This window comes from Myotis brandtii, unplaced genomic scaffold (genome assembly GCF_000412655.1).
Source record: "Myotis brandtii unplaced genomic scaffold, ASM41265v1 scaffold793, whole genome shotgun sequence".
In the NCBI taxonomy this organism is placed as follows: domain Eukaryota; kingdom Metazoa; phylum Chordata; class Mammalia; order Chiroptera; family Vespertilionidae; genus Myotis; species Myotis brandtii.
This window is the reverse complement of record NW_005371193.1, coordinates 1,666,197-1,678,220: the sequence shown is the minus strand read 5'-3', so window position 1 is coordinate 1,678,220 and position 12,024 is coordinate 1,666,197. Positions and strand designations below refer to the sequence as shown.

The 12,024-nt window shown below is 42.7% G+C and overlaps 1 protein-coding gene across 1 annotated transcript in view; it reads right to left on the bottom strand.

The window, feature by feature from the left end:
* Positions 1 to 12,024, bottom strand: part of TTLL5 (tubulin tyrosine ligase-like family member 5) — a 235,864-nt gene that overhangs the window by 14,180 nt on the left and 209,660 nt on the right. Inside the window, exon 33 of the mRNA XM_014531193.1 lies at positions 10,350 to 10,567. Coding sequence (XP_014386679.1) covers positions 10,350 to 10,567 — 218 coding nt within the window. The remainder of the gene's footprint in view (positions 1 to 10,349; positions 10,568 to 12,024) is intronic.

The following is a 12,024-nucleotide window of genomic DNA, read 5'->3' as shown; positions in this document are numbered from 1 at the left end:
GGCATGCCATTATCTTCCTGACTGTGTAGGCCCACAGTCTCGTATAGAGGTCCACACCAGCTTTACCAGTCTCCCATTGGGAGAGCCCACAGCATTCTTTAGCTCAGGTGTTGTGTGTTTTTTGTGTGTGGGTTTTTTTCCCCTTGGTACTGTTGACATGTTTGGAATGGGTAATTCTTTGTTTGAGGGGAGCTGTCCTGTGCTTTACAGGATGTTTAGCAGTGTCCTAAACTCTACTCATTAGATGCCAATAGCAACCCCCCCTCCCCAGCCGCCCTGTTATGAAAACCCAAAATGACTCCAGAGATTGCTAACATCATCTCCAGTTGAAAACCACTGTTTTCTTTTCAGTTAACGAGCCTGGTTTTAGTCTCTCCTCTTGGGTAGGGCACTTTCCGGCCCAATATGCCACAGGAGCTGAACTCCAGGCTGCCACGGCCTACGTCCAAAGCAGAGTTCAGAAAGTTTGCTGCTGCAGCCTCCTTCACTGATTCTTTTATTTCTGTACATTTTGGGGTCAAAGGAGATGTTTCCCTTGTTTTGAAGCTCAGTTCTGTCCTTTTGGTTTTCTTCTTTAAGCTTTTATCTCTCATTGCTATGTATTTGAAGCAGAGGGAGAATATTAAGTGTGAACTTATGGAGCCAACTTGACTGGAAGTCAGTAGGTCCAAATCTAATCTTTTGTTTTGTTTGAAACTAAGCCTTTGCCTTCAATAGTCATCAGTTATTAGTGTTCAGGAAATCAGAATGTGTTTGAATTTCCATAGCCTTGCTAGCTAGAGCCAAATCACACTTACGAATATCTTACTAACAAAAATGTGACTTATTTTAATAGGGAACAACAGCAGCAGCAGAAATTACAACTACACCAACCAGCATGCATGGACACTTCATATATGCCAGGAAAATACATTATCTCACTTAATCCTAAGAACAACTCCAAGACGTAGGTAATCTCTTACAGATAACGAAACAGAAGCTTAGAGGTATCCCTAAATAATGGTCAATTAAGTGAAGGAACCAGGATTCAAATCTAACCGGAAACCTTGGGCTGCTAGCAGCTGAGCTCTGCCGCCTCTCATACACTCTACACCAGGGGTCCTCAAACTATGGCCCGCGGGCCACATGCAAATACAAATATTGTATTTGTTCCCGTTTTGTTTTTTTACTTCAAAATAAGATATGTGCAGTGTGCATAGGAGTTTGTTCATATTTTTTTTTAAACTATAGTCCGGCCCTTCAACGGTCTGAGGGACAGTGAACTGGCCCCCTGTTTAAAAAGTTTGAGGACCCTGCCACGGTATAAGTGATCAATGGTAATTGCTAGTTAGTGATCTCTGATGCACACACCCTGATGCAAAAAACTGTCACTACCACCAGCACCATTTCCTGAGAACTCATCAAGCAAACAAGCTCTCTTAAGAGCTGGGGCCTGAACTTATCTCTTCTTTCTCAAAAACAAACTTTAAGAAAGCAGGGCTCATTTCTGTTTTGTTCACTGGTGTTATCGCCAATATCCAGAGTAATGCACAGCATAATGGACATTTAATATAGATGCGATAAAACAGTGAAGACAAGATATATGTCCCTAAGAGATTTATGGGAAACAGAACACATATAAAGAGAAAAAATAAGCAATAAACTAAAACCTGATCTTGAATAAGAGGCAGGACTTAGATTTAAGAGGCTACGAGCATTCTGGAGAGGGGATGGACATGAGCATGTGGGAACAATAGGGGAGCAGGCTGTGCAAGGGGGTAGTGTAACATAGGAAAGTCAGAGACACGATAGAGGACACACTGCAGAAGGCTTTGATGTCAGAGCAGGGGCCCAACCTGATCTTGCAGGCACTTGAAAGCCTCCAAAGATTTCAGAAAAAAGGTTCAAAAAACTATTTGAGATGATATATATTTTGTATCCCCATCTAAGGATATATTTATTAATTTTAGAAAGGTGGGGGGAGAGAGAGAAAAAGACACACATACACACACACACACACATATGATGTGAGAGAGAAACATTGACCGGTTGCCTCTTGTACTCGCCCTGACCAGGGATCAAACCTGTAACTTTTTTTTTTGGTGTATGGGATGATGCTCCAACCAACTGAACAACCAGGCCAGGGCTAGAGGTATTTAAAAATTGCTTCCTAGGCTTGCTTGTGTACCCTATTTCTTTTTAGTACCGCAAACTACAATATATATTTTATTGATTTCAGAGAGGAAGGGAGAGGGAGAGAAATAGAAACATCAACGATGAGGGAGAATCATTAATTGGCTGCCTCCTGCACGCCCACTACTGGGGATTGGGCCTGCAACCCGGCATGTGCCCTGACCGGGAATTGAACATGACCTCCTGGTTCATAGGTTGATGCTCAAGCATTGAGCCATGCCGGCTGAGCTACCCTATTTCGTTAAGAACCAATTTGAATAGTTTAAAAACTTTTGCCTTGTTCTACTTGGTTTTCTTCTTATTTAACTGGTAGTTGTTGTTTTCAAAATGACACCTTTCATCCAGTTTTTAAAATTTAGTAGCATACAGTTGTGCACAGTGTCCTTGTAATTTTTCCTTCTCCCCTATGTCTACTTTTGAAACCTCTTATTTTAATTCTCTTGTTTTTCTGGCAGAGCTATGTTTATTTTCTCCTTCCCTGGCCGCAAACTAAATACGTAGTGTTTCGAACTTAACTACTTTTATTGCTTACTTTTCACTTTATGTTGTTTTTCTTCTTGATTTCCTTTGATCTGTTTTTCTTAGCTTTTTCTTATTGACCCTTTTCTATGTTCAAGAGATGAGAGCTTAGTTCAGGTATGACTAATAGTTTATGTGCATCTTCACCAGTTCAGTGTCTGCCCTGTCTGTGGTAGACATTGCTAATCTATCAAAGCACTCTGCATTGCAAAGGTGGAGCAGTCCTCAGAATTATCTTCAACGTGACACTCTGGGAAAGCACAGGAGCCAGTGTATCAGTTGAAGCCAATCTGCCATTTGTATCTTGGTTAATTTTTTTTCAATATTTCTGTTTTAACAACAAAAATAACTAAGATCATGAATTGTCCTTTTAGTACCTATTTAACTACACTTCAAATATAAGTTTTGATATGTACAATTCAGCCCTAGCTGGTTTGGCTCAGTGGATAGAGCTCTGGCCTGCAGACTGAAGGGTCCCAGGTTCGATTCTGGTCAAAGGCACATACCTCAGTTGTAGGCTCAATTCCCAGCCCTGGTTGGGGCACGTGTAGGAGGCAACCAATCAATGTATCTCTCTCACAGCAATGTCTCTCCCCTCCCTTCCACTCTCTCTCTCTCTCTAAAAAAAAATATATATATATTAACAACAACAACAAATTTAAAAAAAAAACACAGATTTTTAAGTTAAGTTCTACATATATGAACCACCAAAGGAAGACCCATTATTCTATGGCTCTCATGCACTTCTTCTCCCCACTGGACCATACACATCCCAATGTAACTTTTGGTTATAGTACCCAGTTCTCTGAATGATGTCATTGTCTATGTCCAAAATAAGCCTTGAGATCTCCAAATGCCACCACGATCAAGGTCCAAATGCAGATGACTGGCAGAGGAAAGAGAGCCCAAGTGGCAGACTCCTTGACTGGCCCTTACCACCTCTTGCTACCTCCAGGCCCCAACCCTTAGAGTGAGAGGGCACTCCAGGTCTCCCACTGATTTCCAAGACTGCATTCTCATAGGAAGGCAGCAGATAAAAACCCGCCATGTCGTTCTTCAATCTAATCCTTCCACATCTAACAGGAATCACCCAAAAACCTCAGCATAAGTGAGGTACCAATTCTTCCTCCTGTTGAGTATTTTACTGGCCATTTAAGTGGGAAAACTGGTGTGAAAGGGGAGGGTATAAGTCCTTAAGTGCTTACATTGCACTTTCTCAAAGGCAGTATAGTATTGTGGATGATTGACCTGCCATTTGCTGTATAAAGTGAATTTGACTAGATTGGTGGGGCCTTTGAAATCAGTAGTCTAATGGGAAGAGTCTGGGGTTAACACAGATATGGATTTCAATTCTGGCTCTGCCACGGACCACCTGTGTCCCCTGCTACACTCACAGCCTCATACTATGCCTCTATTCCTTTATATTCCAGCACTAAAAGTCGATGATTATTGTGATAGCATGATTTATGACAATAAATATACATTTGGTCTTCCTCCTGTTTCTGGCTTATAGCTTCCCAAAACCTTGGAATTCCCTAAGTGCTGAGAGTGATAAAGGTGTCTTCTGCTACATTAATGAGGGAGCTTTTGGAAGCACCTAAAAATGGGGGCTGGTTTTCAGGAGAATCAACCATGTGATTAGAAGGTTGGAACTTCCAGTTGAATCAATCACCAATTGGCCAATGATTAATCAATCATGCCTATGTAATTAAAGCCTCCATAAAACCCAACAGGATAAGGTTTGGAGAGCTCCTGGGTTGGTGATACGGGAAGACAAATAGCAGCTCTGGACCCCTTGTCCTATGCATATCCTCCATCTGGCTTTCCTGAATTACACCCTTTTATCATAAACTGGTCATCTGGTAAGTAACCTGTTTCTCTGAGTTCTGTGAGTCATTTTAGCAAATTAATCGGAACCCAAGCAGCAGGTTTTGGGAAGGTCAGATTTACAGCCAGGAGGTCAGAAGTACAGGTAGCACCCGGACGTGCACTGACATCCTTAGTTGGAAGGGTCGTTGGAATGACCAATCACAGCCTTAACCTAGAGCCGCTTGGTCAGAAGCACAGGTTGAAATTCTGGGTTTGTGGCTGGAATCTGAAGTGTGTGTGTGTGTGTGTGTGTGTGTGTGCGCGCGCACACTGTGCAGTCTCATAGGACTGATTCCAAACTAATGGAATCAGGGTGACTTCAGTGGAATCTGCTCGAGTGAGGGTTTCTCAAACCTGTGCAAAGTAATTGTGGAATCTGCTTTGAACTTGAGCCCTGACCAGATAGCACAAAGTTCAACCTGTGGAATCTGCTGCGATCTCCAGGTAGGGAGAGTTAGAATTGAGTTGGATTCCTGGACACCCTGTTGGTATCTGAGAACTGCTTGTTGATGTGAGGGGAAACCCTCCCCTTTCCTCTGTCCACGTTGGAATTGGCTCCAGGAACCCTTTTTAGTTATATTTTTTGGAAATGTATAATTTAGACAATCCTATATTTAAGGATGGATATGCCACAGATTCAATCATATTTCTTGAAATTACAAATAATGAAAGGCTGAAAGACTGACAGAAGATGGTTAACCTACAATATGACATCTATGCTCACATCAAGTACCTACTCCTGGACCGTTTCAACTCCTGATCACTTTGCCTCATTTTAAACCAATCCTAAGTTAAAAGAAATTGCTTTAAAAAAGCCCTAGCCAGTTTGGCTCAGTGGATGGAGCATCAGCCTGCGGACTGAAAGGTCCCAGGTTCGATTCCGGTCAAGGGCATGTACCTGGGTTGCGGGCACATCCCCAGTAGGAGGTGTGCAGGAGGCAGCTGATCGATGTTTCTCTCTCATCGATGTTTCTAACTCTCTATCCCTCTCTCTTCCTCTCTGTAAAAAATCAATAAAATATGTTAAAAAAAGAAAAAACACCTGCTCTTTATTTTTACATTTTCCTGATGTCACCATTCAGGTCAGATGAACTGGTACTTGGTTTTAGCAACCTGCTGAGCTCCTGACCGCTTTTCTCCCGCCTAATGCCTAGCAGCTTTTAACAAACACCCCTGTCCTGGGTGCTGACACGGAGCAGCAGTTACCTTCGATTTCCACTGAGGAAGAATATCCTAAAACCTGGGTAAGGAAAGTGAGTCCCAGCTGATGGAAGGAAAGCAGTTTAGTTAAGTCTGGTACCGCAGCTTTGACCCCGCCCTTCCCAGTTCATCTCTAGTCTGCAAGTTTTGCCCAGGTCCCTGGCAAACTTGAACCTCCTCAGGTTTCTTTCTCCCCATTTCCTGGAGAGTGTAACTGGCTCCGAAGAAGGGCCCTTACAAGCAAGAGACAGTCCGTGTGCATGTACTTGTTCACAGGCTGTCACACTTCCTGGTTCAGCTGACTGCCTGGAAGAAATACCACAGACAGTTCTGAAAGGAGGATCTGGAGTGGGTGCTAAATTATGAAGTGTTGCAAACCTAGAGAGGAAAATCAAGGAAGGCTATTGGCACTACAGAAAAGGTTAAAAAATCGAAATCATTCTCTTCACAGAACTGACGAGTAAGATTTAGCTAAAGGAAATATAAGACTATGGCTTTGGGAACGCTAACAAAGAACTGTTGGGCCAAAAAGGGATGATGAAAATGGCTGTAAAGCACCAGGATTAAAAAGCAAATGTGCTCATAAAAAGGCTTTCAACGGAATAGACAAAAAACAAGCTATTTTGGGTAATTATTCAGTGGGGACAGTGGTTTTGTTTTACAGAGGGGAAACTGAAACCTTTAGAGGGAAAGTGACCTGAATATTATCATAAAGAAACAGGACTCTACTGTTCGGACTCTCAACTCCCTTTGCACCCAAATCCAACGACATTCCATCTTTTATGTCCCATTGTTCTCTAAAATCAACCCTCTCGGATGTGGAAACTTTGATGCTCTTGGAAATTGCTTCTATATTTGTCTAATGCCAACTTCTGTGCTAGAGAATGTTGAAGTTCAACCCCCAAACAGGACTTGGCATGGTCTGCAGCTCATTACAACTTCTCATTAGTTGTGTCTCTTGGGGCAACTATGGCATTCCTGAGTGTGACTCAGTATCACCAGTCACAATGGAGGGTTCCTGATGAACCTGAACTGAGCCAGAGTAAAGGTTGCAAAAAGCTCTAAGCACATGAAATAACACAGTTTGTATGAAGAAAGTCAATTATGCAAAAATTTCCTGAAATGCCATCTTAGTATTAACCATAATGCCTAACACTTATTCTACATATATTACACACCAGGCACTGTATTTGTGCTTGGCATTCATTAATTCATTTATTTCTGTCAATGACCCTATGAGGCAGTACTATTATTATCCCTATTTTAAAATAGGAAATTGAGTCACAGAGATGTTAAGTAACTTGCTATGCTGCAAGAAACATGAATTACTTTAGAATAATAGGACTATATCAACTAATACCGAGAATCCTGATTTCAGAAGCCTTGGAAGAGCTCTGTAGGTTAAAAATAATTTCATCAACCCAAATAAAGTATGGATTAGTTCACAATAATGTACCAATGACAGTTTCTTAGTATGGAACATTCTTCAAATGTACCATGGCAATATAAGATATTAAAGGTAGGGAAAACTGGGAGTACTAATCTTTATGAGTTCTGTCTTTACAACTTTTCTGTAAATCTAAAATTATCCTATATAATAAAAGCCTAATATGCAAATTGTCCCCTCGACCAGGAGTTCGACCAGGGGGTGGGGCCGGCTGGAGGCCCCGGCCGGCGGTGATGGCAGGCAACCAGGGGGAAGGAAGGCTCCGGCCGGCAGCTGGCAGCCACTAGGGACCCTACCCGTGCATGAATTTCGTGCACTGGGCCTCTAGTCCTAAAATAAAAAGGTTCTTTAAAAAACACTTTATTTGGATACTTCACAGAGGGCGCTTTCGTTGAGTCAGTGCAAATAAAAACAATGCTTTTCTTTCAGAAGAGCATCAAAAACTGTGGGGCTCAAGCCCTGACCAGATAGCACAGTTGGTTAGAGAATCATCTTGATATGCCAAGGTTGTGGGTTCAATCCCTGGTCAGGGCACATACAAGAGTCAACCAATGAATGCATAAATGAGTGGGACAACAAATCGATGTTTCTCTCTCTCTCTCATCAATACATATTTTTTTTTTTTTTTTTAAAGAAATCTGTGGGGCTCTCACAACACTGCACATTTCACTAGTAGTGAGAGAATGTTCAGGTCCCGTTTAGTGCTAATTTATTTAGCTGCAGAGACTTGTGCTGGAGTTTTAAAGGCAAATTGGAAACTATTTCCTGGAACAACGCCTCACAGCATGCCTTTTGATTCTTGGATTATATTTCTTGAATTCTGAAGAAATCTGCTTTTTTCCCCCCTTCTGTGCATTTTTGGTGCTGAGCTGTTTCCGGTTTTCCCACACTCCTGCCTGTCAGAGAGAAGAAACCACAAAAATGCAGCAAAGCAAAGTTTGTCCATAGAGTTGCAATTCCACCTCTGAAGGCTGGAGAGCTCTCCTGCCAGCAGTGGGTTCAGGGCAGTGAGCGGCGCCTTCAGATGGCCAGCCCGCTGCCTGCTGCCCAAGCCTACCCCTCCACCAGCAGACCAGCTAGCCACATGGGCCATCGGGCCATCTCAGGATACTGGCAACAACCAGAGAATCCACAGACAGAAAGCGCACTGGCAAATGTAACGTTCATTTGCGACCCACTCACTTTCCTGCCTAACTGTGGGATTCTCAAACCTGTGCAAAGAGTGTGATTTAGAAAGCTTGTGCCAGGTCCATGTACTTCACAAGTATTAACTCTACTAATATTTATCAACTGAAGCAGATATTTTTTTCACCCCCACTTGACAAATGAGGAAACTGAGGCCAGAGATTAAGTAACTTATAACTTGCTGGAGGTCTCAAGTCAGTAAAGTACAGAGTTGGGATGCCCAGATTTTAAATGGAGAAGGGCTGTTAGAACCAACACCCTTTACCAGTTTATTTCTGGTTCACTAGCAGGAGGGAGAATGAAGGAGGTGACCTACAAACATTTGACTCAGGAGTGGAAATGTGTTTTTGAGGTAAAATAGGTGGACTACAAGCGGCATTGAAGGGAACCAACGTTTTGCCACCCCGAAGCTGGTTTTTTGGGTTAGTGATTCTAAGCTCTTAAGAAACAAGACTCAGAGGGAGCCTCTGACCCTCTCCACTTTCCTGCCCAAGAGATTCAGACAGAGAAACCTGCTTCGGAAGGAAGCCTGGGCTTAGTGCCCTTACGGGTCTTTACCCGCAGGAAGACTCCAAGCGTGTTCGGTGGTTACCAGCTGTGCCCAGTTTTTGAGTTGCCTGGCAAGAATTTTCCTGCCATGTTCCCCTTTCCCTCAACTATCTATATAGCACCTATTCTCACTTCTGAAACCTAAGACCCCATCCCCCATTCTCCTTTGTCAAAAATGTCTTCTTTTTTTTAAAATACATTTTATTGATTTTCTACAGAGAGGGAGAGAGATAGAGAGTTAGAAACATCGATGAGAGAGAAACATCGATCAGCTGCCTCCTGCACACTCCCTACTGGAGATGTGCCCACAACCAAGGTACATGCCCTTGACCGGAATGGAACCTGGGACCCTTCAGTCCACAGGCTGACGCTCTATCCGCTGAGCCAAACCGGTTATGGCAAAAAAATGTCTTATACACTCAATGTTCCTCACTGTCTTTGGAATTTTCATGCTTATGTGTATTCCCCATGTGCATGCATTAAAACTCTGATTTTCTCATGTTAATCTGTCTCCATTAATTTGATTATTAGCATATCCAGAAGAACTTAGAAGGCAGGAGGAAAAGTATATATGTGTGTATATTTTACTGATTGGAGAGAGGGAGGGAGAGGAAGGGAGGGAGGGAGGGGGAGAGAGAGAGAAACATCGATGTGAGAAACATTGACTGGTTGCCTCTGCACGCACCCTGACTGAGGATTGAACCCTCAACCTGGGTATGTGTCCTGACCAGGAATCAAACCTGCTATCTCTTAGTGTATGAGACGATTCTCCAACCAAGTGAGTCATGGCCAGGGTAGTATTAATATTATTTTGTAGCCCACAGTATCAAAAACGTTGCCACAACAGAGCCTGCTGACAAATGTCAGTGATGATCTTCATAATAAAAGCCCACTCCTATGTCTTCCTATTCAAGTGCCTAAAACTGAACAAACAAGGTAAGGGGCAGGGTATTGAATTTTATATGAAATCCTGCAGCTCTGACTCGGTAGAATGACCAAGAGTAGAATGCCTCCAGGAGGAATTTCGCATTTCCTTTCTCCAAGCCCCCAGTTCAGCATTGTTACCTGGTGCACTGTCTGACTGTAGCTCCTGCCAGGAGCTGGAAGAGCTGGTTAGCAATGACCCTGAACCCCAGTGGTGGTGGCAGCTCTCATCACAACCCCTGGGAACCTAAAAGAGCAGTGCCTGCCCCTCCCACAGGGTAAGCAAGAGCCCAAATGTAGGCACGTTTCAATAGCTCCCCAGGCGATTCCAATTTGTAGCCACAGCTGAGAACCAGAGTTAGCCTCTATCACCCACCAGGTGTTCTTGTTTTCAGCAAGTCAGTACAAACTGCCTTGAAGAGTCCGTAGTAAAGAGGACTATTAGCACAGAGCTGATATAACCAGAAGATTATTGCAAACTTACTTGGAAGCCCTCTGAGATGTTGCCTTTCTGAGGACTTGTTTGTGATTGGATGGGGGTTTGGGGACCAGGGAGGAGGAAGAGCTGGGAGGTGGCACCACTTTCTGTGGCAGAGTGGCTGGCTTCTGGCCACCCGCTGTGGCACTGGAAATTCTGCAAGCTGCACCATTACTCATTGTCCATAAACTGGAGTTAGGTAGTGTCTGGCTGCCAAAGATCGCCTATCAGAAAAAGGAAAAAAAAAAAAAGATCAGTGGTGATGCCCTTTACAATTCATGTGCTAAAGTAATTGGACAAGTGGTTTGTAATCCTTTAGTGCAGTGATTCTCAACCTTCCTAATGCCGTGACCCTCTAATACAGTTCCTCATGTTGTGGTGACCCCCAATTTCATTGTTACAAATTGAACATAATTAAAGCATAGTGACTGATCACAAAACAATATGTAATTATATATGTGTTTTCCGATGGTCTTAGGCGACCCCTGTGAAAGGGTCGTTCGACCCCCAAAGGGGTCGCGTCCCACAGGTTGAGAACCGCTGCTTTAGTGGGACAAAAGGAAAAGGGAAATTGTTAAAATAAAGTAAATTTTGAGGAAAAACTTTCTAATAAGGCCAGTGCAGGTCTAGATTCAGAGAAGGGAAATGTCCTGAAGCGGAGTCGAGGTGCTCTGTTGGAAGTACTCGCAGCAAGGAATCCGGGTATCCGGGTGCTACGCATTGGTCCATATGAGTGAATCAGAAAAGCATGTGGACTCTCAGTCTTAGTCTCCTTCATTGTTAAATTCATCAAATATTTAACAAATGTCTCCTACTGGGTGCCAAGTAGTAGAAGAACAAAAGGAACTGGAAGCTTGACTCAATCTGAGCCCACTCCCGGAACACTGCACCCCTCCAGAAGGCTTGCACATCTGAGGAAAGGGAAGAAGTCAATATGGCGAAGGCATAGTGAGCAAACAGAGTGGAGAGAGGAGGCTGGGACAGAAACCAAGAGCCAGACCGTGCATGGCCTTGGGGGCTATTTGTAGAATTCTGGCCTAGTAACACCTTGTTGGCCTAAAGATTGCCACAAGATGGACATCTGAAAGCACTTTCAAAGTAAAATTACCACACAAATACAAGATCAACACAAGGGTATTTTTGCTCAGAGGGTAAGCCTACAAATAAACGAAGACCTAAAAATCATGATCTAAACATTACACATACCAACACATATCTGTAGTTAGAATGTAAATGTATGCTTCCTCAAGTAGACCTTTTAAAAATTCTTACAACGTACTGACCTCATTAGAAATAGATTGTTTTGTATCACAAATTTTGTTACTGGTTCTTCAATACTATTAACACCGCTTTCAATATGCATGCATTATAAAAGCTTTAAATGTGAAATAATATTAACAGAGAAATACTATAATGGACAAAACACATAGGACTTTGTATTAAACGATGTTTGGCAACTGATTCCATCCGTAGATACCACATATGAAGCGACATAAGGAAAATGTCATTTCCCGTGGCAAGGTCCAAAGGAATGAGATTAGATGTTCTTAGGAAACAGTTGCCTTCTAGATAGACGTCACTAGCATTATTTTTGTCCTTTATAAATTTTATTTTTTAAGATAAAAAAGATGAACTGAGTAGCTTTAGTAAAATGTTATCCAGCCCTTCTATACTCATGCCT